The 25,504-nt window shown below is 56.3% G+C and overlaps 1 protein-coding gene across 1 annotated transcript; it reads left to right on the top strand.

Moving 5' to 3' along the window:
* Window position 1: 1 nt before the first annotated feature.
* On the top strand, window positions 2-22,849 carry SLC15A4 (solute carrier family 15 member 4; the record flags this gene model as incomplete). Its single annotated transcript, XM_077761710.1, has 8 exons — window positions 2-58; window positions 4,215-4,510; window positions 8,325-8,493; window positions 8,851-8,928; window positions 9,327-9,495; window positions 16,888-17,043; window positions 17,981-18,139; window positions 21,858-22,849. Coding segments are annotated over 8 exons (1,233 nt in total), but the record flags the coding sequence as incomplete, so codon positions are not given.
* Window positions 22,850-25,504: the final 2,655 nt, after the last annotated feature.

Below are 25,504 nucleotides of genomic sequence, written 5' to 3' on the forward strand. Positions count from 1 at the left end.
CGCAGGCCTGGGCGTGGGCGCCGTCAAGGCCAACGTCACGCCCTTCGGCGCCGACCAGGTGAGCGCCGCGCGGGCGTCCAGGGGTGCGCCCAGGTGTGCGCTGGGGCGGGGATGCGCGCCGGGGAGTGCCGGGCACGCCTACGGGATGGCCTGCGGACCCTGCCTTCTGGGACCGGGCCTCCGGGGAGGGATGGCCAGGAGGCTCTGGGTGGAAGTCACTTCCTTTTTGGGAGTGGAGCCCTGAAGGCTCTCAGAGGTAGCAGCTGTCAGAAGAGAGTTCGGGGACAAGCCAACAACAGGTGCAAAGGGCCTGGGGCCAGCAAGAGAGGGGGTGCCCCTGTTGCTCTAGTCGCTAAAGCACAGCCGTGCGAAGCAAGTGAAATGTATCAAGTCAGCACACATTATACACACTTAGAATTAGGTAAACTTGTACGCCAAATACACTTAAAAACAACAACAAAAATCCCAAAACAGAAGTGAGGAGAGGTGGTAGGAAGGGGCCAGGTCCCGGGAAACTTTTAAAAGACTTCGAGGGGCGCCTGGCTGGCTCAGTCGGAGGAGCGTGGGACTCTTGATCGTGGGGTTGTGAGTTCAAACCCATGTTGGCTGTAGAGATAATTTAAATAAGTACAACTGAAAAAAACAAACTGGGAGGTGTTCTGAACACAGTAGAAAGTCTTCGGGGGGTTGAGTGGGGAAAAGACTGATGGGATGTGTGCTTCTGGAAGAGGGGCCCCCAGAGCAGCTGTGGTCGGCAGCCGTGACCTGGCAGCCAGCTCTGGTCTACTTCCTGTTAGTGGGGGGCCCGCACGCTAAGAACAGACGGTTCTTAAGTTTCTAACTGAGGGAGGAGAAAAGAAAGCGAGAAGAATGTTTTGTGACAAGTGAAAATCTGTGAAAATCACGTTTCAGTCTCTGTGAATCAAGCTTTACGTGCCACCTGCTGCTGGTCACACACTCGCTGTGGCCTGGCTGCTGTGACAGTGCGCTTGCGGGGTCGGGCAGTCGTAACAGCGACTGGAGGCCTCGTAAAACCTGCGGTGTCACGCTCAGCCCCTTCCCACGGAGTTTGTGACGCCCGGTGCGCAGACCCAGGTGACCCTGTGACCAGGTGCGCAGAAGCGGTGACCACAGGCGGACCAGGGAGGCTGTGGACTAGGGGGAGGGGCCCGGGGACACGGAGCGAAGAGGACGGATCTGGGGTGAGCTGTGGAGGCAGAGCGGGCAGGAGTGCAGCCGGGTCATCTGAGCAGCGGGGAAGACGACGCCTAGGTCTCTGTGCTGAGTAACCGTGTGATTCTTGCTGAGGGTGGCTCCGCCCCAGGCCCTTATGGTAGGGAGTTTACGACTCCACATGACACTGCTGCGGTCGTGCCCAGTACACAGATGAAGAAACTGAGGCTTGAGAGGTTAAATCGTTTGCCCAAAGTCACGCAGCCAGTACGTGACAGCCAGGATGGGAGAGCGTGTCCTTTGAACCTGAGCCCCCCAGGCGCCCCGACATTAAGTTTCTTAGGTGTGATAATGGTCTGTGGTCGTGTGGAAGAATGGCTTTATTTCTAGATTCACGTGGGGTGAAATGTCATCCTGCTGCAACTTATTTTTAAATCGCTCAGCCTGAAGAGTATGTCATTTATGGGTGCGGAAGAAGAGAACTCAGGATCGAAGTGAAGGGCACACAAAGTGTGTTTTACTCTTCCTGCAGCTTCTCTGTAAGGTGAAGACATTTCAGTAAGATGTTGACACGTCCTTGAACCCATGCACGGTAAGGTAGATGTGGGCCCTCCGTCCAGCGGAACGTCCCCCAGCCGTAGGCGTGGGCGCTGGTGGGTGCTGGCGGGTGCTGTGACGTGATGAATGTTGAAAACACCATGTCAACTAAAGGATCCAGACGTGAGAGGCCACGTGTCCTTTTTATTCCGTTTCTACACAGATGCTCAGAAAGGACAGATCAGGAAGACTTCCAGGGTAGTGGGAGCCGGGGGCCCGTGGAGACGGGGTGGGGGGGCCTCATGGAATGTGGACTTGATCGTGGCCGTGGCTTCCCAGTGGGGGTGGGCTACAAACCACCGGGATGTACGTTTCTAAGTGGGGAACTGTTTTGTGCGTGGACCATATCAGGAGAAAGCACTGACCAGGAAAACGTGGGTGCTGGGTGTCCGGGCGTGAAGCCTGCCGGGCTCTTCTCCGGGGTGGGTTGGCTCGTCACCTCCTTGCTTCGAGGACGGCTACTTGTGTTTTTAAGGTGCCGGTTACCTTCTCTGTCACTGCCCCCGTCCCCTGCCCCGCACAGGGCCTTGAGGGAGCACCTGAGGGGCAGCTGTGAGGGGCCAGGGCAGCGTGGGGGCATCTCTCCTTCCTCTCCTTCCTCCCCAGCGGCTAAACTTTTTCAGGGGTCACAACTGCCCTTTCAAATCCTGAACTGAAAGAAGAAAGACAGATAAAGAGGGGAAATGATACTTTTTCTTTTTTTTTTTTTTTTCTGGAGGGGGAACAAAGTTGCAGCCTTGTGCATTTTAAGGAATTTTTCCAACTCTGCCAGCTGTTTGACTCACTGTACACGGTTCTGTTCTCTTCGCTGGACTTTTCTGAATTGATTGCCGTGGCTCCTTTGGACCGGTCACATGAGAAGCTTGTTTACCCTCCGTGGGGAAGGGCATGAGCCCCTGAGCAGATGACGGTGTGATGTGACTAAGCCAGCTCAGGGCATGTGACTTGCAGTTTATAGGATCCAGTTTCCCATTTGTGGAGGGAAAAAAAAATCACTGGTATGTGGTTATTTAGGGCCTCAGTAACAGGCTTAGGTTTCTAAAGTAACATTGGTGAATTATGCTTGGAAGTTCAAATAAGTTCAGTGCCAGGTTCACATGGGACCCTGTGTGCGGCGCTGCCGTGGGCGATGAAAAGGGTCCAATGTCTTTGATTGTAGATGTGCTGACTGACTGGTCTTCTTCCCTCGGGACTGGCTGAGCTCCCCCACCGCCCTTACTGGTTTTTATGTCCTTAGTTATATTTTCTCTGTAACTGTTTCTCTGCTTACAATGTGTCCTTCCTCTGGTCTGCGTCTGGGATACCGTGCGTATTCACGTCCAGGTTAGTACCAGGTTAGTAACGTTTATATGCATCACGGTGCCATGAAGAGCTGTCTCAGAAGCACGTGAAATTCCCAGGGCACATCCTCCGTTCTGTGCTCACGCCAGCCTCCGGTCTGGGACCTCTGTCCTGTCCTGACGTAGTGGGGGACAGGCTGAAGCTCCTGGGAACGTGTGGGCTGGTGGTTCTCATGTAGTTACTTGAAGCGTGTTTCTTGCCGGCAGGTAGACCTACTTAATCATTTTGGATTAAAATATGTTTTTTCTTTGGGGTCACAGTTTTGACTACCTTGTATCTGTACTTTAATCTCAAAGCATAGAGATTAAAATATCACCTCAAGTTACAGGACTGCTAACAAGATGCTCTTTTGTATCTGGTATTGGGTGGCCTGGGCCCCCACTGAGAAGCTTCCGGGTTCTTTGGTAGTGCCGACTGCTCTGAAACAAACCTGGTCCGTTGCTGGAACAGAATTCAGCCTTTTCTGATAACTTGTAACTTAAGGGGGAGACAACAGAGGTTCCTACGGCCCTGGCTAGGAAGCTGTGCGGGGCGGGACGCCTGGGAGCTCAGTGGTTTAAGCGTCTGACTTCGGCTCAGGTCACGATCTCGTGGTTCATGAGTTCCAGCCCTGCGTCAGGCTCTGTGCTGACAGCTCAGAGCCTGGAGCTGCTTCGGATTCTGTGTCTCTGTCTCTCTCTGCCCCTCCCCTGCTCATGCTCTGTCTCTCAAAAATAAATGTTAAAAAAAATTAAAATGCCAGTTCCTGGGCCCCAGCCCCAGAGGCGATGACCCGGCAGGTCGGGAATGTGGGTCTTTTGACTGGGCACTCCTGGGGGGGGGGGGCGGGGAGGGGGCGTTCCAATGTTTCCAGAGCAGGTGGGCCCAGGTAGAGCTTGGAGAATCTCCTCTGGGTTTCTTGGGTGTCAGCATAACTAAAGGAAGCACTGCCAGAAGGTGCAGTAATTCAGGTTATGGGTGCTGCCCCGCCGGGCGCCCCAGTGTATCTGTACGCACCGTCTGGTGGTGCCGCGTTCCTTACAGGCTGCGGTGGTGACGGTGACCCGTTTCTCATCCTTGAGGGTGATCACGTTTTAAAGTCTGTTTCCTCCCTGTTGTTTTAGGTTAAAGACCGAGGTCCAGAAGCCACAAGGAGATTTTTCAATTGGTTTTACTGGAGCATTAACCTGGGAGCAATCATTTCTCTGGGCGGCATCGCCTACATTCAGCAGAACGTGAGCTTTGTGACCGGCTACCTCATCCCCGTGGTCTGCATCGGGGTGGCCTTCCTGGTCTTCCTCTGTGGCCAGAGCGTTTTCATCACCAAGCCGCCCGACGGCAGTGCCTTCACGCACGTGTTCAGGATACTGGCATACTCGTGCCGTCCCCAGAAGCGGACTGGAGAGCGTGGTCCCAGTGGGTGAGTGCTTGCTGGGACGCGTGTGCCCGGCGCTGTGAACGCCGTACTGGCTTGTGTGTGACGCATGCTTCCCGCGTGCAGGGCTCCGGGCCGGCGGCTTCAGTACCTCACGTCCGCTCAAGGGGGTCCTGTGGTGCTATGTCTCCGTTTTGGTTTTTTTTAACTTTTATTCATATGCTTATTCATTCTTGAGAGTCAGAGCGTGAGCGGGGAGGGGCAGAGAGAGAGGGAGACACAGAATCCGAAGCAGCTCCAGGCTCCGAGCTGTCAGCACAGAACCCGACACCGGACTCGATCTCACAAGCCATAAGCTATGACCTGAGCCGAAGTCGGACGCTCAACCTCAGGTGGCCCTGCCGTGTCCATCTTACAGGCACTCGTGCTTTTAGTGTTTAACTTCCACACTGAGGGTCCTGTCACCGCTGGTTCGGGTGGTGATGTGACGGTGACGGAGATGGACGTTGGCAGAGAGCACAGCAAAGGCGCCGTATGTATTCTCTCCATTTCCCTTTTTACTTTAAAAAGCTTTGAAATCCGTTTCAATGAAAAATCAAGCAATTGCTTACTTTGTATTGTACTCCCTAAACAATAAGCTGTTTTGTCCATCCTCTGAGTCAGCCTCTGAATGGTCAGCGTGGGCCCCGTCATCCACTGGTCCCTGCAGCCTCTCTGTGACAGAGGGACATCAGAGCCGAATTTTGAGAGGCAGGTGGGGGAACTCCCTCATCCCCTCTGTGTGGGGCTTCCCAGCTTTAGCGCTGGAATTCCCACGCCCTGAGGTTTTTAGCCCCACAAGTCCCATGTTCAGGGGAAGTCCCCGCAAGCTGGGAGAGATGGTTAGGTCACCCTTGATGCATATTAATACAGAAAAGTCCGGAACTTAGCCCAAGAAGAGAGCTCAGCAGTTTCGGGGTTTGTTACTGAAGCGTGATGTACCCGTAATGCGGCGCCTCCCTCCTACTGTACGGCTCTGGAGTTAGGACGGCCTTATTCGGGCACGTCAGGATCTAGACTATCTCTGTCACCCCGGAGAAGTCCCCGGGACCCTTAGCAGTTGACCCCCTCAGGGACTTTTCTGATTAAAGCAGGCATTCCTGACGGGCGGCCGTCCCCAAGCCAGAGGCTGGCCCCTCAGCCACGCAGGGCTTTGGGCAGCACACTGCTTGCTGGGTGGCACTGGCCTCTCTGGAAGATTCTGTGGGCCAGCCCCACCCCCACCCCCTCATGGCTGGTGGCTCTGAGCCATCCGCATGTCCGATATTTCCTCTCACACCATGGGTTTGGAACCATTCCAGAGTAGCCCTCGCGGCTCTGCCCTTCTGCCCGGAGCTTCTGTGGTCCCACGTCTCTTCCCCCACCCCCATCCTGGGGGCTCTGACCCCCAGTGCCGACTGCAGGTGGTGGCAGCGTGTGCGGCACGCGTCCATCAGGCGCCGGCAGGGGCTCCCACCCCGCACGTGTAGTCAGTCCTTGGGTCGAGCACTTGCGAGCGGACCCATCCTGTGAAGCTCGGGGCGCCGGTGCGGTGGTGCCTGGTAGCCGTCCCTGCAGGAGGACGTCACGGCCTCCTGGACCTTCTGGGGTGTCCTGCACAAATGGCATGAAGAAAAAGATCTGGACTTTTACGTCAGAACCCGGTTTCCCTGTAGGCTTGGTGTGGGCAACGGGCGCGGTGAAGACCAGAAGGGCTGCCTCGCAGAGAAGCCTGTGGCCCAGGCAGCTCTCCCGTCACGCTTTCTTGCGCACGGGGTCCGAGCGCTGTGACCTTGCACGGGCTACTGACCTCGCCGGGCCTGCATTCCCTACTTGGGGGAATGGGACGAGGGGACAGGGCTCGTCTCACGGGGTCGTGGTGGAGCCCGAGAAGCTGGCGTGTGCACGGCCCCTGCCGAGAGCCTGGGGACCGCCAGCTGCGTGGTCAGGAGGGGGACGAGCTGCTTCACCCGGGGCTTCATCAGGCGCTAATGTCCAGGCGGCTTCAGCTTCCTTCTGCTCTAGGTTGATCTCTGTTTTGAAGATAAACTTAACGCCAACTTCACCTGAGAAATCCACGTACGTCTGTGCGTTCATCAGACTGAGTGGGAATAGTCCTGAACCTGTTTGAGTTGAGAATCTGAGAATTAATGGATCCTCTTCCTGGGAGAGTGCTCCTGTGAGCACACAGCGGCCTCCGCGGACAGGCTCCGGGAGCATCGGCCTCGCGCCCTGGGGCACGCTCTGGGTTCTGTGTGTGTCCCAGGCCACTTGTGTCCGTGGCTGCAGGTTGGACCCTGGTGTGCTGCACAATAATAACACTAGGGAAAGCCTGAGGTGCATTTGACTCTTCAGCAGTGTCCAAAATGCCATCATGATACAAAGTAAGCAACATGACCAGTAACGTGTGAATGACTCGTCATCTGACCCTGACGGGATGTTAGACAAACACATGTAGATGCTGTGGGAAGTCGTTGGTAGTGTCTGTACTGGGTACCTAAGGACTTTACAGCTGCTTCTGGCCAAAGAGTAAACTTGGAGAAGCTTAATGATTATTTTCAAATGGAAGTCTGAATAATATCTTTGGAATTTAGAGATTCTCTTTGAGCGTGGTTTCCCTGATTCTTTTCCCTGTGAGATAAGCTACGTGCGGCTCGGGGTAACACCTCTATATTCCCAGCTCCCAGCCAGCACGGGCCCGGACATGTAGGCGCTCGGTAAATATTTGTTGAACGGAACTTTCCTGTCCAAAATATGGCTAAAATATTAAGTTGCGGTTTGGTTTTTTTGGTCCTCCTCCCCCCAACCCCCCTGAATGTTCGGATTAAGAAATGTCAATGTCATTAAAAAAAAAAAAGCCAACGTTATAGGACAAAAATGATTTAAAATAGTAGTAAGTAACTTAAATTTGTTGATTTAGAAAGTAGAAAGCAGACAGCTGCCATTTATATCTGAGTTCCAGACTTGGAAGAATTCTTGATGGTACTGAATTACCTCCTGGAGTTTCTGGCTTTACAGGGTAGTTGGTTGATGAACGCACTTTTCTGTTCCTCTCCCTAACGACCTAAGAGCACCCATGTCCATTAGAGTGTTCGGAAGCTGCCCATTTTCTGACTACTGAAAGTGCCCCGGCGTAAGCGGGCGGGTGCTGCGCTGGTATCCGAGCCAGGGCCACAGGGCCTGAGCCCGGAGCTCGGCCAGCACGCTGAGTGCCAGGGCGGTGGCGTCCCGGCCCCGGGCTCTGTCACGCAGTGCGTCCCTTGCGCTCTGCGCCCGGCTTCCTCTGCAGTGGGGCCAGCGGGGGTATCTTGATGCCTCATAGGCTCGTGGTCAAGGTTAACGGGCAAGTGCTCAGAGCCCCTGGTGCCAGGTGACCTCATGCTACCGTCACGATCCCAGCCTTCCCGCTGGAACGGATCGCTTCCTCATGGCCGTGTCGGTGGCTGCACTTTAAGTACGCGGCCTGGTTAACAACCTCAGTATTATGGTCGCCAGGTCTTCACATTTAGAAGGCAACCGGATTCAAAATCCAAACCATCCCGCACAGCTTTTTCCCTAAACGCTGATGTAGCTGCGGTAGCGGCTGGAGCAGAGGGAGCCGTGGGCCCTCCTCAGTGCGGGTGAGCAGAGCAGGGGGAGGCCAGACGAGGCCCCATGCCCGCCACGGCAGCACCCCTGCAGTGTGAGCGCCCCCCTCCCCAGGGTGAGTCAGTGGGCGATGGGCTAAAGGAAAGCACATCTGTACAGCCAGCTGCTTACCTGCCTTGAGACTTAAATTGTTGCCAGATCGCACGTTTCCGGGGGTGGAAGAGAACTAACTCCTGCATTTTATCTCCCAAAGTGAAGGCATTGGAGCCCTTCAGCACCCTTCTAAACACAGTCTGTTTGATTCATGTAAGAGGTCTCGCGGAGGGCCGTTTACGGAAGACACAGTGGACGACGTGAAGGCCCTTGTGAAGATCATCCCCGTCTTCCTGGCTTTGATACCCTACTGGACGGTGTACTTCCAAGTGAGTGCTGGTGGGTGTGCCCCTTCCCCCCGCCAGGACACGGCCCCGTGGCGGCCCTCCTGGGAGTCTGGGGTCCTGGAGTCCCGCTGTCGCGGGCGGAACTCCGTGCTGCCGAGTTCAGTGTTGCGAAAACCCTCCACTGAGAGAAGCTGAGAACAGCTGCGCTCCTGGGCTCCAGGGCCCACCTTTGGGTTCCGTTTCTCCGTCACTTCTTTTTCCAACTTGGTCTCCAGACGTCTTGTGGTGGCCAGACAGCTGGGCCGTGTTCAGCCGGGGCATTGCATGTCGGCCCCTGGAGCGGTGTGGGCGCCGGCGCGCCCCAGCCTCGCACACCAACCGCCCCGCTCTCTCCCCCAGATGCAGACAACGTACGTTCTGCAGAGTCTTCACCTGAAGATTCCAGCAATTTCCAGCATCACAGCCACTCCTCATACGGTGAGAACACCCTGGGTGCTGTTAAAATTGTCCCCGCAGCTTGTGTGACACACGGGGTCCTCCCGCGGGCCTCCCGAGCGCCCGCCATCGAGAGGGCCAGGAGCAGTCTTGCTGGAACGCAGCCTCTGCTTGTTTTTGGCGGTTCTTCGTCGGCTGCATCGTTACCAGACTTCACCGACGTCAGCTCAACAGCAGCGTCCTCACCGCGCTTTCCCCGCTTTGAGCACAGGACGGTGGACGCAGAGGCATTTAAAATGGGTCTTTTTCAGTTACGGTGTCGTGAACCTGGGACTTCTTCCCTAGGTGGTTTCTCTGTGTAGGAGTGGATTGTTCTAGAAAGACAGGTTTCCCATTGCACGTTGGCCTCTCCCAGGAACTAACCTTGCCTGTGACTCCAGTTCCCAGCGGCCTGGCTGACCATGTTTGACGCGGTTCTCATCCTGCTGCTGATCCCCTTGAAGGATAAGCTGGTCGACCCTGTTCTGCGCAGGAATGGCTTGCTCCCGTCGTCCCTGAAGAGGATCGCCGTGGGGATGTTCTTTGTGATGTGCTCTGCCTTCGCTGCAGGTGAGAAGGCGTCTCTGTGCCACCCTAGAACCCGGAACTGGCCTCGGCAGCCGCGGCCGCCCCGGGCCCGCTGCTTGCGCACCGGGAAGCAGACCCGCCCAGGGCCCTGTGAACGTGGCTGCTGTTCCTTCTCTAGCTTCCGTTATGAGACGTTTAAGATTTTCTTCCCAAGGCTCCACCATTTTCCTTCTAGATCCAAAGCCAGTCACGGGCTGGGGAGGTGACCTGGCCTGGACTGGAGGAGCCTTGTGGCCCCCCTGCCGATTGAGATCTTGGGCAATTGTCACCTGCCAAATGGATGAATGTTGACATGACTCTCAGAGATGGGGATTCACCCTTGGTGTTGACATTAGGTCTGCTGGTCAGCTTCTGCCTGTCCCGGACCCTTGTGTTTTTATGTGACATTGTGTGCGCATTTCGTGACAAGAAAGGTTTTGTCAAACACAGGCTCACGACCAGCCCCCATGCCCTAGAAAGAATCAGGCTGAGAGCTGATGCCAACTGTACCCCTTCACTGAGGAGGGGAGTTTTCCCTGACTCTGATCTGAGAACAGAGGTTGGCATACCTTCTGCTGGGGAAGCCGAGGTTTCGCCGACTTCTTCCCCTCGCCCTGATGTCTTCCTTCATTAGTACTTGAAAGTTATCGAGCTGTAAGCTAGCATAGTAACACAAGAACAGAAGAGCTGGTATTCCTGAACCGACGATATATCACCCGGTGTTATGAGGAATTAACGTGAGGCCCTGCTGAGACAGAATTTAATATTCTCCAGCAGTGTTTTCTAGCAGCCTCCATGCGCTATCTCCAGAGTGAACATATTGATACAGTACTTAACAGATTTAAAGAAATGAGTCCCTAGGCTTAAGAAATCTATATTCCAGGGACCAGGACATTTTAGAAGACAATTACGTTTTGTCTTGATCAAATAGATAATTAAAGCGAGGTTGTGTCAGAATGAAGTTTTCACTGTGTGCCTTCTTTATAATTCTGTTTCTCTTCGAATCCTGTGGCACATGGGGAAATAAGCGAGAGCAAATAAGAACTAAATTACAGTGGGGCTCTAATTGCAGGTCTCATTAAGTGGGATCAGAGATCATCGGGGCCATCTGGGGAAACAGGGCTGCCTGGAGACGGTGTCTGCGTGTCCCGCCTCCCTGAGCACCGGCTCTGGCCTTGGCAGTTCCTCTCTGTCCCCGCCTCGGGGAGGGACACGTACTGCAGCCATGCTGGTCACGTGCTGGGAGGCCCCTTGTCTGTCCCTCTGGGCAGGGAGGGGTCCTCGGTCTTTCAGGGGTCTGGGTAGGTTCGGGCTCCTTTAAAGCCATCTTCTCCTTCCGTTTGATCACCGGCTGGACAGCTTCCAGGGACGCCCTGAGCACCATGGACGGCACTCAGGTGGTGTCTGCGCGTCTTCATGTGGGAGGCTGCAGGCGGATGGTGACCTGGTGACCCCTGAGAACGCAGGCCGTTGCGCCCGGCACCAGGGCGGGCAGGCTGTGCTCCGAGTGGCCCCGCTAGTGTGGCCACGCGGCCCTTAGGCATCTGTGGGAGCCACTTTTCTCAGAAATAGGATGTGCCCATGGTGCTTGTTCTGAACAGGTTTGGAAAGGCTTCCTTTGCTCCGTGGCCAGAGCCCGGGGCGGGGCTCGACGGCAGTGGTTCTAAGTCTCCTGTACTCGACTCCAGCACAGCTGATTAACTGCCGTGTCAACGGGCCCGAGCTGCACACACAGTTACTTCCAGCTCTGGCGAGTATTCCTTAATTGGAACGTTAATAAGTTCTGAGTAGAGACCTAAACTATTACAGCAAACCAAAATTTTAATAGGAAGAGAACTGTTTTGCCTTTGAACTTCCTACCTTCTCCCGTAACAATCGATATCTTCCATTTGGTGTCATGCCTGCTGGTAACAGTGTTTCTTTCACGTCCCTCCCGTGAGACGAGGCAGCCCGAGGGGTCTTCCCCAGTGTGCGGAAGAAACGGGAGGTGTGCTCATGAGTTAGATCTCCTTTTCCCTTACAAACTGGGTGTGTGTTCTTAAATTACTGCAGCCAGAGCTGCTCACTGGAGGGGTAGAAATGTTGGACGCACAGAGGAGAAAATAGAAATCAGCTGTAATTTCCCTAGAGACCCTCGCTCCTGAGATGGCGAACCTGCCTGTCTTGTTGGTGTGTCTGTGCACATGCACCTCCCTGGTGGTTTTGCAAAAATGAAACCCTCTTGTGCAAGCTGATTTGAGTCTGATGAGAAGATACAAGTGTAAGGAAAGCCGTAGGGTATAATAAAAGCTGTTCATGTTACAGATAAGGGGGAAAAGCCCCCAAACATAGAAGAGCCATTGCATGCGTACTTGCACACACAGGTGTGTGCACATGCACACACACACACGCTTAAAGACACATCACTCCACCACCTAAGGAAATCTGTAATTACCACTTTGCAGGTGCACACGGGAAAAGTTACGTGTGTGATACGTGGTTGACACGGTCACCTTTCCTTTGTCACACGCTTTAAAAAGCCCTGAAGTAGCACGGACGCCCTAACGTGCCGGATGCGCGTGCACAGCTCTCCCTTGCTGGGTGTTTATGGCTCTTGTTTGCACTGCCACGGTCATTGCTGCGGTGGGGCTTCTATCCTTCTCAAGTGCTTGGAAGTGTAACCGTGGCATCCTTTGAAGGCTTTCAGTAGCCTGATAGAATTCTTTTTGGGAAGGCAGTGAGTGACTCCACCATCGTCCCAGGCTCATGGTGCCCTCCGTCCCCTGACAGCCCCTCTGTCACTCTCAGCTGTGTTGTGGGACTCCGTCACACGGGTGTGGGCGGGAGTCCACGCAGACCCCGGGCCCAGAGAGCATCCTGAAACTGGGGCCGAACCAGTCGAGAGCCTTTCTCTGGGTTGCAGCTTTCATTAGTTAAGGACCCCTGGTCCACGTCAGGCTTTTAAAACTGGGTGTCACATAGTCTGTGGTCGTTACAAAGGCACAGAGAAAGCAGGGAGGCCTCAGCCCGTCCAGAATCCCACCAGCCAGGGACCCCCAGGTTCTGTCTTCTTAGAACATTCATTATAGCTACATTGTATTTCTCTAATAAATAGAAATGAAACAAACTAGCCACGTTTATAGTCTGTTCTCGTATACCAGAAACATACCGTTTTTCTGTGGTGACTACACGTTCAAGTTACGGCTTTTCACAGCTACATGATACTCCTTTGTTAGATGTACTGTTGTTTTTTAAGCCAGCCTCTGTTTGCTGCACACTACGGGATTCCAGTCCGTGTACACGTCAGGTGTGCTGTGCACACTGCCTTATCCGTCCACGTGTCTGCTCTTGGCTCGCCGCCCACTCTGCTCGGTCAGCACCCCTGTCAGTAACCGATCACCCCCGAAGGGTTTAAACACGGTGTATCTTCACTTTAATGCATATTGTGGTGGCGAGGATTTCCCCCCAGATCGTCAGTCCCCATGTTCCGTGTACAGGCTGTGCACTGTGCCATTTTCACGGGGCTCTTCCTGTCCATGTTGATGTGCGGTCCACACCTTCTTCTTAGGAATATTCTTTCCGGCTTTATCATTTTTCCATTCATTTCATTGATGGTGTCTTGCAGTTTTATACACGTCTTCACTTTAGGTCCTGCGCGTTTTCTGTTGGCTCCGTTCCGTGCTGCACGATGTATTTCTGCTTGCTCACGCAGAGGGCTTTTTAATCCTGAGTTTCAGTGAATTCTTCTCAAATGGTCACTTGTTGCCTTCGATCACGTGGCTTCTTCTCCAGCCATCCGGTGGTCCTCCCTCCCCATCTCTCTGTTGGCGGTGTTGCCTGGACTTCCTGGCGGGCTGGTGGTGCTGGGGGGACGCCCCCCCAGTCTCATGGGGGCACGTGCACGGCCACTCCGCGGGAAGCGTAGAACCTGAGCTTGAGATACACATTTATGATGATGCTAAGTTTGTACTTCGCGTTTACCGAGTGCTTTTGGCAGATTCGAATGTTGAATTTTCCTCAGGTAACACATGGTTTCCAGGAGGATGACGTGTGGGTCGCCCTCCCCCCCAACGCCCTGGGATAGTCGTGGATTTTATTTCTTTTAACTTCCTGATGTCCATTCCTGCATTTCCGAAACTAACCTGTGCGTCGAGAGGTGACAGGGTGCAGCTCTGATTGTTCAGCGTCTGCTGGTGTGTGGACACCTGCTGGCCCTGCCCGCGGCCGTGGGTGACCTTGCCTAGCTTCCTAGAGGACAGGCAGACCCCCGGTCGTGTGGGCAGGAGAGTATGTCCTCAGGGAGGGTCCGCCCTCTGCTCCCCGGGAGCCCAGGCCTCGTGCCGAAGAGTCCTGCGAGCCCTGCGCTCTCTGAGGAGATGGGGGTGACGTGGTCCCCGTTCCGCACCTTTGTGCAGGTGGTGTTTTCTCTGAAATCCCTTAGGCTTTTTTTTTCCCTAATGTCCCAAGTGAAGCATTAATTTTATTGAGTTTTAGAAAACTTATTAGCCTGGAGATAAATACAGTCTGTTAAATGTCGGATTTCCTTCCTCACTTCCAGTTTCGTGTATCATATGCTCTTTCTCCTTCACATTAGGTTTTTGCCAAAGCTGTATGTTTTATGCTTGTTCCACACACATCTCTAGAATTCATCAGTTTCACTTTCTCTGTGTTTCCCCTTAATGGAGGCCAATTAAGAGACGCCTTCTGTTACCTTGGGTTTGTTCTGTGACTTTCTCTCTCATGCATTCGATTCCTCATCTACTTACTGTTTCCCGTTAGATGGTGAAAACCGTGGAGGGCTATGAATTTGCCCGTTGCTGTCACTTTGTCAGGGTGCTTGGACTGTGGTAATGTCTCTTGTTTTTTAAGGATATTTAAAGCAGGTTTTTATTTTCTGTGTGATCCAAGAGTAATTGCAGAGAGTTGTGCCCGTAGTGTTGATGTCTGTCCGTTGGTTAATGATGCCTAGTTGTGTTGTGGATTTGGGAGAGATCAGGCTTTCTAAGTCCTGCACTGGGGGCATCAGGCCCTTCCCCTCTGGCCTGATAGCACTCTCTCAACCGTCCGTGGGTGCTGGGTAGGACGGTTCCTCTGTTGCGCTGTCTGCTGTGCTCATCACATGCTGTATAGCAGGGGCCCTAAACTCCAGTGCCTTCAAGGGGCCTGGGGCCACACGGTGAGCACACAGTCCAGGAATATGGACCCTAGAACTCTGTGTGGGCCCATGAGCCTGACCGTTGTGTCCCCTCCGTTCAGTGAGGCCTCAGCTGTGGGTCTACAGATTGCACCCTCACCTCAAATGAAGCCTGTTTTTTGTCTACTTGTGACGGGGACGAGGACAGGCGTGTGTCTGTCTGGTCGTCCCCGTGTTTCCAGCTGGTGATGCTGTTTCCTTTGCTCTTCTCCGGGGGTTAACTGTGTCACCAAGGGAAGACGGCCCGTTGGTAGTGAGCCAGTGCGCACGGGGCCCCTGAGAGCAGGTGTGAGGCCCAGAGTTAGCACTGCTCGTGATGAAGGAGCTTAGTGGGGCTGTCCAGCTTCGTGAGTAGTAAATGCCATCGTGTCTAAAGCCGTGAGCACTGGCTGCCCGTTGGCGCAAGGAACACGCTTTAAATGGTGCCCATTTGTTACTCACAGTGTGTTTCTCGCATCTCCTGCCCATGTCTCTGGGCGTCCCCTCTCCCCTCGCTGCTGCCTGTCTGCGGCTGCATCGTGGCCAGTCCTTCCTCTCACCCTGGGCAGTGGCCTTCGTCCCGTCCACACCGTGGGCTCTTGTCTGGACCTGTGCAGGGTCACGTCTGTCACTGAAGACTTTGCCACATGGGCTGTTTCAGAACCTTCCTTCACATCATGTAGGTGCTTCCTCGTTATTTCCCGCTGTTAACGCTGATGGCAGCCTGTGCTCGGGCCTAGGCAGCGTCCTGTTGTCTGCTGCGCGGTCGGCCCCGCGCCCCCCCACAGGAGAGCCCTCACCTGTTCCTCGTGTCCCTTCCCGGCCCATCACCTGGGCCCCCCTGGCCAGCACCCCTCGACCTGGCTTCCTCTCCTGTGGTCTGCGTAGTGTCCATGTCATCTTGCTGAGACCACAGAGCAGGCCTTGTCCCACAGCGCATCACACCTCTGCTCTGTGTCCCCAGTGGTGCCCCCACCCCCAGTACGCACACACACAACCCCTTAACCGTCCGGCTTCCCTGTGGAGAAGTTTCCCCGGCTTCAGTTTTCACTCCCAGGACTGGTTGGAAGGGTCCTTCCCTGCAGACCGGGCTGCGCTAGAACTGCTCCGGAACCTTCCAGCTGCACGCTGGCGGCCGGCACCGTGACCTTGCAGTGTGAGGGGAACCTCGACCGACCCACAGGAAGCCAGTCTCTCTGGCTAACGCTGCTGCCCGCGGCCCTGTCCGGAGGACAGCTGTCACTTGTGGCTGAGGCACCGTGTGCCTCCGTCGTCCCGTCCCCTGCAGCCGGATGGCTCTGCTCCTGCCGTTCCTGCGAGAGGATGCGGTGTGGGCCTGGGGTCCCCTGGCCGCGTGGCCGGGGACACAGGTGTCTGTGACGGCAGCAAGCAGAGGCCTCCCCTTCCCTCACTCCTTCCTCGCGTGCTCTCCCAGCTGGGGGACGGTCCCAGAACGCATCTCCCACCCGCCCCTCGCGGGAGCCTGGAGGCCCTCATTCTCGGGTTTTAAATGCGTACACATTTGCACGCTTGTCAAAGCCCACATCCGTTAGTCCCTCCAGAGTTCTGTACAAGCACAACTGGCGTCCTGTCCAACCTAAGAACTTGGTGCTGCAGCTGTTCTTTCTAAGCCTCACTCTGTGTGTGCATGTGTGCACGCGTGTGTGTACGTGTGTGCACACGTGTGTTACAGAGAGTGGCTGCTTGTGCTCTGGGCTTGTTTTGCAGCGTCTCTTTGTTGCACTTGACGAGTGCCCAGTACCCGAGCGAGATCACAGGGCTGAGGGTGGCGGTCTGTTCGCCGGGGCCCCTGGCAGTAGCGGGCCGTAGTCGTGACGATAAGAAGTCAGTGCAGCAGCCTGAGTCCCGTACCAGGACGAGGAAGGCACGTCTGAACCGAAGGGGACAGGTGCTCAGTCTCCGCTGCAGCCACCGAGCCTGGTGCGGCCTCCTGTTAGAAACGGAAAGGGTTTGAGGATTAACACCCCACATGCGGGTCTGGCGGTTGTGTGAGGGGCCGTGAAGCCCACGGGAGCCGTGTGTGGTTCGATCAGGGTTTCAGTAGGAAGTTGGAGGCTGGGAAGGTCTCTAGATTGGGGACCTCCGGGGACAGCTGTGGCCCTGGGCCTCGTCCCTTCACATGCTTTTCAGAATAATCAGTGATCACAGCAAGCCTGTAGTTTTTTAGTTTACTTGCAAACGTTAATGAGCAGATGTTTTATTAACCGACTTACGAATTCCAGGAATCTTGGAAAGCAAACGGCTGGACCTTGTGAAAGAGAAAACCATTAATCAGACCATCGGGAAAGTCGTTTACTACGCTGCCGACCTGCCCATCTGGTGGCAGGTCCCACAGTACGTGCTCATCGGCATCAGTGAGATCTTTGCGAGCATAGCAGGTGAGGCTTCTCTGAGGGCGGGGGCGGGGGCTGGTGGGAAGGCGGAAGGGCGCGTCCCTGTGTTAGAGCGATGACACAGGGACAGCATATTGCCTTCATGTAGAGGGACATGAGGCTCTCCTTCCTGGGTGTAAGACCCGGCCTCCCAAGGACATCCCTGTAGCATTTGTCCACTGCCTTGGGGACGGAGGACGTCCGGGCCGGGCACTGCCTAAGCCCGGCCTTGCGGTTACACCGCAGCCGCCGAGCCCCGGCCGTGAGCTGCTGCAGAGCGCTGGGCATGCTCACGGCCGCTGGGCGTGCTCGATCGGCCTGTGAGGAGGCAAACCTAATTACTAACACGTCTGCACAAGCCCCTCTTGTCCTGGGAGTGAGGTTCTGTGGAGTGTGGACAAGTGCGTTGTGTGCAGACCTGTGTCCGGCTGCTGGGAAGGGGGAGGGTGAGAAAATGATCCACGGAACTGGGTGGGTAGGGGTGTGTGTGGGCGGAGGGCTCCCCCTCCTCACCTCTCACCAGACGCCTGCAGAATTGGCTCAGGATGTGGGAAAGGTATAAATCAAACTGCTGTCTACACTACAAATCTAGTTATTATAAAAACTGAATTCATAGATGCCTCTGTTGAAGTTATTTTAAAATATATCGCCCTTAAAATAGAGTCTTACCCAGAATCCCCATTTTAGTGCACGTGCATTGTTTTCAGACTCCTCTCGGCTGAGAACATAGAAGTTTGAGTCTTTTACCTCATTCTTTCCGTACGGATCCGTCCCGAAACCCGAGGGCTGACGAGTCCGATGTTACCTTCAGTCCGAGGGCGGGGACTTGACGTTTTGCCCCCTGGCTGGAAGGACTGTCCTGGCGAAGAGCGGGGCCCCGACTCCTCGACCTTGTGTTAAGTGCCCCCCGTGGCCCTCATGCAAACACCCCGCTGTGTTCCAGGCCTGGAGTTCGCGTACTCGGCGGCCCCCAAGTCCATGCAGAGCGCCATCATGGGCTTGTTCTTCTTCTTCTCTGGAGTCGGCTCGTTCGTGGGCTCCGGCCTGTTAGAGCTCGTGTCCCTCAAAGCCATCGGCTGGATGAGCAACCACACCGACTTCGGTAAGGGCCCCGCCGGCGGCTGGGAGACGGCCGTTGGCTGCTGCTCACGCGCCTGCAGTCGCAGGAGCCAGGGTCGCGTTAGGGGAGGGGGGCTGCCCGGGGGCTGCTGTGAGCAGTTCCCAGATCCGTGTGAGACTTNACCCTTGCTGGTCTCCCGAGGCCCCGGTGACCCTTGTGCCCCAGGGGCCCCGAGAGGTCTCTGACCTGTGACCAGACCCCCTTGTGCGCCAGGATCTCTGTGACGCGGATAAAACCTCTAGTACACGGTCCCCTTATACCGTGGCTTGTATTTTCCTTTCTTTTCCTGACACTTCCTTCACATTTTCTGGTGTCAAAAACACAGGTAAACAGTTGTCTTTCTTTCCTCGTGACCCGTCATGATGGGATTTTACGCTCACGCCAGTAGGTGGCATCTTGGGTGCTAAACAGAGTCACTCAGAAAAGACCAGAGTTTTGTCGTTTCTGGATTTATGGTGGCTTTTATTTATTTTTTTATTTATATAATTTTTTTTACTGTCTTATTTTTTATTTTTGAGAGAGAGAGAGGCAGCGTGAGCAGGGAAGGGGCAGAAAGAGCCAGAGACACAGAATCCGAAGCCGGCTCCAGGCTCCGAACTGTCAGCACAGAGCCTGACACGGGGCTTGGACCCACGCACCGTGAGATCATGACCTGAGCTGAAATCAGACGCTTAACTGACTGAGCCCCCCAGGCGTCCCCCTATGCTGGCTTTTAAATGCACCCAGGAGATGAAGGAAATTTTTATCTTTTTGTGTTACGTTTCCCTCTGAAAACTGCTCTATCACCTTGTGTGATCTTGCAGTGTTCACTCAGGTCAGCGCTCTTAGCCACCTTCAGGTCCTAAATCCCCTTAAGACTCTGGGGAAAGTGTGGGGACCTTTCCCCCAAAATTACAGAATTTGAGAGGCATTCGCTGACTGAGTTTAAATTTCTGTCCTAAGGGGTGGGTGTAGGTCTGCGGGTCCTAGTGTGGCTTCCAGAGACCCAGGCTGCCGGCGCGGGCCCTGGGGCGCAGGCTGCACTGTGTGCCAGCCGCTGGGGCATCTCCACGGCGGGCACAGGCCTGGGCGTCCTGAAGCGAGTGGGCAGGGGTAGGGCTCGGTTTCCGCCCCCGAGGCCCCTGGCAGGGAGGCAGGCGCCCTCAGCGTCCCGGAGTGCTCGTGGGCTCCCGGTGAGCGTGATGTGCTCCTTCTGTGTACGCGGGACGCCCCTCCTCCCCAGAAAGCCTGCTACACACGCCACGTCTCTGGTTCTTTGGACGTGGATTCTGCTTCTTCACGGTGGTTTTCAGTGTGTCCTGAAGGATGGTTGGCTTCGGTCAGTCTCCTTGCTTTCCCGAGATTTGATCCCCTCGCCGCTCATTTCGTGTCTCAGGCTTCAGCACGGTGCACCCCTTATTTCTGACGGTGGATTCCGGCCCTGCCCCGCGAGACTGGTCTCCAGTCCTCGCCCACGGCACGCGCATGGCTCGGACCCGGGTCCTGTGTGTTGGTGGTGTTTTCATAGCATGTGTTCCAGACAGCCCCGGGCCACTGCCCTGCCCACCCCTTATCGCCACTCTGGTCAGGAGAGCTCGGGTGAGCTGTGCCTGCGCCCCGCAGCCAGGGTGGAGGACGTGTGCAGTGGGCCGGCCAGCTCCGCCCCACCCCGGGGGATTCGGGCAAAGAATGGGACACGGTAGCCCCCCTCCAAGAAGAAATCTGGTTTTAATAGCCCCGAGTTTATGGCTTTATGTGCATCGTCCTGCAGTCTGCGAAGACGCCCAAGAACGTACAGGCCATTGCTTGTACGAGGTGACGCGTTTCTGAGTCCCTCCCTCGCCCCACGGCCGTCCCCGCCGGGAGTGTGGCCTGTAGTCCCTCGGCAGGCCCGCTGAGCTCCAGAAGTTGTGACTCTTCCCCTTGGGGAGAATGTATTTCACAATCGGCACTTAGAGTGTTCTGTGTTCTGACAACTTTGTCTCCTGGCACCGAATGCCAACCCCACCGTGTGGCCACAGAGCCCGGCTCCTCGGAGGGTGTGTGGGTCTCTCCCAGTGCCTGGGACGGGGCCTGACCCACCCTGACGGGTAAAGCACTGTTCTCAACTGCATGCTGAGAGGTGGCCTGTCAGAAATTGAGGTGTCCCCAGAGCCCTTCCCAGACCAGTCCACGTGCGAGAGCACCGACCCTCGCAGCCTGTGCGTGCGAATTCTCCAGGAACGTGTGAGCGCACAGACCTGTACTCAGCGTGTGGTTGGCTGTGTGTCAGTACCAGCTTCCCGACAAGGGAAGCCCAGAACAGCCCCGCCTCACACAGCCTGCAGGGGACCCAGCCTCCGTGTGGTAATGAGTCAGACAGCTCCGCACGCCCCGTGAGACCGAGCACACGTGCTCGCTCCTCTGTTGAGAGTCGTGTCGGGGAGCTTTTCAGTCGGTGGCGAGAGGGGATGGGACGCCTATGGGTCACGGTGACGGGGCCAGTCCGTGTGGGGTGCGTGGCCCTGGATGTTCCCGCACGAGCATCACTGCGTGCTGTTCACACGTCCTTCCCGCTGCTCCTCGGTGGTGGGTGAGGCCGGCCGTGCCTCAGACACGGTTCTCCCGTGGGAAGACCGCCAGGCGTGGGTGGGTGGTCCTGCACCCGGCAGTAATGAAGCCGCGCGAGTGCTGGGCGCTGTGGCGGGTGCGTTTCCTGCACGTTTCCTCCTCATGGTGACCCTATCCACGAGGTCCCCTGCGGCCCCCAGATCGTCAGGCCACTTGGATTTGAACCTTGCTGGTTGAGCTCCATGTTCTGTGACCATTACCTCTTTGGCCTTCTCGGGATTTATGGGGACCTAAAGGGAACATTACACGTAAATGCTTAGTGCTCGGGGCAGAGGTGAGCATTTGGTACGTTAGCTACTGGGGTCAAGTTCGCGCCTGTGTCACGTTGAGTCTGCCAAGACCTGCACGTTCGCGGGAAAACATGTGAAAACACATTGTCTTCCTGTAGTGCATAGAGCATGTCGGCCGCGTGCCCTGGTTGTGAAGGCTAGTGTCTGTGAGCTCCTGAGCCACACAGTAAATCAGACCCCTGACGGGACGTGGTGTCCAGACCCCAGCGGCACGGAGGTGGTCTCTCTGGTCACCTTCCTGCTCCACGCCAGCTGTCGCGGGGAAGTGACCTCAGAGCCTGAGGGGCAGGCGCTGCAGAAGGCGGGAAGGAAACACTTGTGGTCACGTATCCGCTTCCGGGGCTCCCGGGGCCCAGGGACGTGTGGGCTCATTCCTTCGCTTCCCCCGATCTTTCTGCACTGGAGGAACTTGAAGTGAAAGAAGTTTCTCAACATTTTTCCTGCTGCGTCCAGTGGATGCTCCCCTCGCTCACCTTGTTGACACCTCTCTTCAGCCCCCTGCCCGGGTTCTCCAGAGGATGCGGACAGAAGTGGGGCCCGTCGCTGCGGTGCCCTGGCCCTCATCCTCCGTCTTTCAGGGGAGAGCGGTCCGAGGGGGCGCGGTCACGCCGCAGACCCCAGCCCGGGCCCGTGGTAGGCACGCAGCTAGCTTCAGAGCACTTGCGTGTTTTGAGTTACAGGCACATGGTGCTCTTTTTCTTTTATTTATGTTTATTTATTTTTTTTAAATAACCGCAGCTAAAAGTCACCCTGACCTTGCTCGGAACCAGAGGTAAGGGGTTAAACCTTACAAACGCCCTCTTTCTCTCCCATGTCCGCAGGGAATATTAACGGCTGCCACCTGAACTATTACTTCTTTCTCCTGGCCGCCATCCAGGGGGCCACCCTCCTGCTCTTCCTCATCGTGTCCGTGAGATACGACCACCAGCGGTCACGAGCCAATGGAGCGCCCTCCGGGAGGAGGACCTAACGGCCCCGAGGCGGAAGCCGGCCGGGCGCCGGGACTTGTGGCCACGTGCGGGGCGTGTCTCCCGTGACGCCCACGGCCTCACACGGGCCCCTTTCTTCCCCCAGATGAGCTGGGTAAGTGCCTTTCCGTGGTCTCCCTCCGGTCACGCGGGGCCTCCTGGGGCGGAGGCCGGGCCTCCTCAAGACCTCCCTGAGCCCCGCGGACGGGGACCTGCGGCGGAGCCTCCGAGGGCCCGGAGACCGCGCGTCTGGTCCGCACCCTGGCGCTTGAGGCAGATGCTCTTTCCTTCCCAGACCGGATCGTCTCACTTTCTGTTTCCTTTCTGATTAATACACGTCTGCTTATCCTGAGGAAGGGGAGGGCCTTGCAAGAGATAAAAACGTGGCAGATGCCACAGAGATTTTGTGTGCAGGTCACGTTTGCGGTTCTTCGTAAGCCACCGACTTGCCAGTGCCAGTTCCTCCGTTGTGAGTGTGTTTTATCTGCGGCTTCTGAAACTCACTGCTTGACCATTGACGTTGATTTGTTTCCTTACGAACGAACGCGCATCAAGAAATATTTAAGGGCGTGTGTCCCACCTGTAGCCCCCAGGCACCCCGAAGGGTGTTGTGAACCTGTCCCGTCTGTCCTGGGCACCGTCGAGGGGGACGACGAGTCACGGAGGCGCGTGGGGAGACCTCACAGGAGACCTCACCCTGAGCAGAACTGGCGCCGTTCAGGGCCGCCGGCCGCCGGCAGCGTTCAGTGTTCCGTGTGCACCGAAGCGTTTGATAGTATGTGTTGTTATTTTACATGGATGCGGGGGCTCTAATTTTGTTAAATAAACTGCTATTTGTTGCTGTATTTCTGTTGTGACTTTATTATAAAAAGCCCCTGAAATGGGAGACCCAGTAACTACTTCTCTGCGTGGTTTGTGCACGGCCTTCACTTACTCAGTATCCGAGGCCAGAGGGCGTCATAAACCACTGTCTCCTGAGTCAGGAGGTGAGAGAGGTCTCAGGAAAATACCCGTCCCTGTCACAGCCCTTCGAGTTTTCCACGATGGCTATTCCTAGCCCTGCTCTGCGTAAAACACAGTTTCAGATTCGCAGAAAACAAAAATGAACACAAAATCCCCTCACTGTTTCAGTGGGTTTTTGTTTTTTTTTAATACAAAGTATAGAAAGACTACAGAAAACTGGGGAACCCTCTGACAGGTGGAGTGCAGGCAGACTGGACACGTGACTGCTCTCCGTGCTGATGGTGTGAGTTTGGCTTGAGAAGCAGTTTCAGAAACCGTGTCCACTGCAGGTGCCTGGGTGTGAGCGCCTGACTTCGGCCGAGGTCGCGATCTCCCGAACCCCATGACCCCACAGTTCGGGGGATCGAGCTCTACATCGGGGTCCAGGCCAACAGCACCAAGCCTGCCTGGGACCCTGTCTCTCTGCTGCTCCCCGGCTTGCGCTCGCTCGCTCTCTCAAAATAAATAGTAATAAGGAAAAGAAACAGTGTCCACTGGAGCTGGAGCTTGTATCTTCAGGGAACAGCAGAGCCTCTCCCCCTGCTGTGAGCAGCGCGTTCTTCCGTTCTCCGTAAGGACTTGGTGGCGAAAGGGGGCGAGGAAGGGGGAAGGAGGTCGGGCGACGGGGACTCGCCGTCCCCACCTTGTCCCGCGTCTGTCCTCAGGCCTCCCAAGTTGCTGGGTGGACGGACGGACGGGGAATCGGAGTGACAGCCTGGGGGGTGGATGATCGGGTTCCCCTGCGACACCGAGCCGTGGTCGATAAACAAACCCCGTGTGCTGTCCTGGGAGGGTCACAGAACCCGCGTGTCCACCCTGAGGCCGCAGCGTCTGTAGCTTGCGTGTCGGCCTGGGAGCAACATCACGTTCCCTTTGGAGGCGCTCCCTCTGGCTTCCTCTTCGATGACGGTGGCCGGGACGAGGCTCTGCAGCGTCCTGGGCGACTCGTGAGCTGAGGCAGCTTTCCCGCACGAGCGCGTGGGGACAGAACCTCCGTCTGCTTTCAGATGGACCTGCCGGGCCTGGCCGTGGCGTTCGGTGCGCCCTGTCCGTCTGTCCCGCCGCTTCTCTGGGGGCCGGGGGCCCCCCGCTGGGGCGTCCGACAGGACCTCCCCTGTGGGTCGGTGGGGAAGGCGTTCCACTCTGTATGTGACCCACACGGCCTCAGCATCACGGGTTCCCGGTAAGACCGCACGGACGCCGCTCAGCTACCGGAATGTTCCACGGGGCGCAGGACGGCGGTCACACTGGGAGTGGAGCCCCATCATGGCCCGGAATTGCTGTGCGCCACTGAGTGACTGATTCACTGCTCTTAAAACGGCACATATTTTATGGGCACTTTCGAGTCGAATGAAGTCATGTGAGCAGGCCCTTAAAAACATGCATCGAATCAGCTTGCTTTCTGGGAAATGGCCTAATTTTAGAGGAAATGATATATAAATAGCGTCTGCTTGAAACGATGTATCACATCAACGAAAATCAGAAAACAGAAAGCAGAGGAGGAAGGCAGTCACGCGACACGAACTGTGGAGAACCATATTCACCAGCCTCCTAATCGGCCACGGGACCTGGGCTCCTTGGAGGCGAGGCCTGTGTGGCCCTGGCGAGGCTACGTCTGTCTGTCTCATCCTAACTGGCACAATAAGAAGGGGTGACCCCGGTCATGGGCTCCAGGGGGAAAGGGGACCCCTCAGGACCCCATTTTTTCTCCTCTCCATGCGGATTTTCCAGAGACGCCCTGGGACCCAGCAAAACGTGTCAGGTAAGGAGCAGAGGCAGCCACAGACCGTGTGGGGTTTTTGAGACACTCACGTGGGCCCCCAGCCCTGCGGGACCCCGGGGTCGGGGCTGAGATGGACGGGCGTCTGGGCCCCGTCACAGGGCCAGCCTCCACCTCCCCGCCTGGCCCCCAGGCCCCGTCCAGGCCGCGCCCAGCACTAGCTCTTAAGAACAGGTCAGCACCTCAGTTCCTGGTAACTACTTGCCGCCTCCGTAAGCTGGACTTGGTCCCCTGAGTGGGAAGAAGAGTCAAGGTGGGAATGTGGTGGGTACAGGCCTGCCCAGAGGGGCCCCGGTGTGTGGGGGCACCTCCTGTGTGTCCTACGGGAGAAACGCACGGTGGCCCCCCCGTGTGCAGGTCAGGGCCAGCTGGGCCCCGTCAGACACACAGCCACGAGGCCGTGAGAGGCCCACCTCTCGTCTGTGCTGGTGGAGAACGAAACGGCCGCAGTCCTCGGTGAGCAGGGTCCCCCCAAAAGTCAGGTCCGCCCACGACCTGTGAACGTGACCTTATCGCACGCGGGGTCTTTGCAGGTGGTCTCAAGGGAAGAAACCGGAGTGGAGGAGGTGGGCCCGAACCCAGTGCAGCTGGGCATGGGGGAGGGGGGTCTGCGCCGCCACAGCCAGACGGGACTCAGGCCTCCGAGGGGCTCGCTCCCGGCCTGAGAGGAGGGGTTTCTGTGGGTGCAGACGCAGCCCTGGAAAGTGGGTGCAGCCGG

Source organism: Crocuta crocuta, unplaced genomic scaffold (genome assembly GCF_008692635.1).
Source record: "Crocuta crocuta isolate KB4526 unplaced genomic scaffold, BGI_CrCroc_1.0 scaffold862, whole genome shotgun sequence".
Lineage (NCBI taxonomy): Eukaryota > Metazoa > Chordata > Mammalia > Carnivora > Hyaenidae > Crocuta > Crocuta crocuta.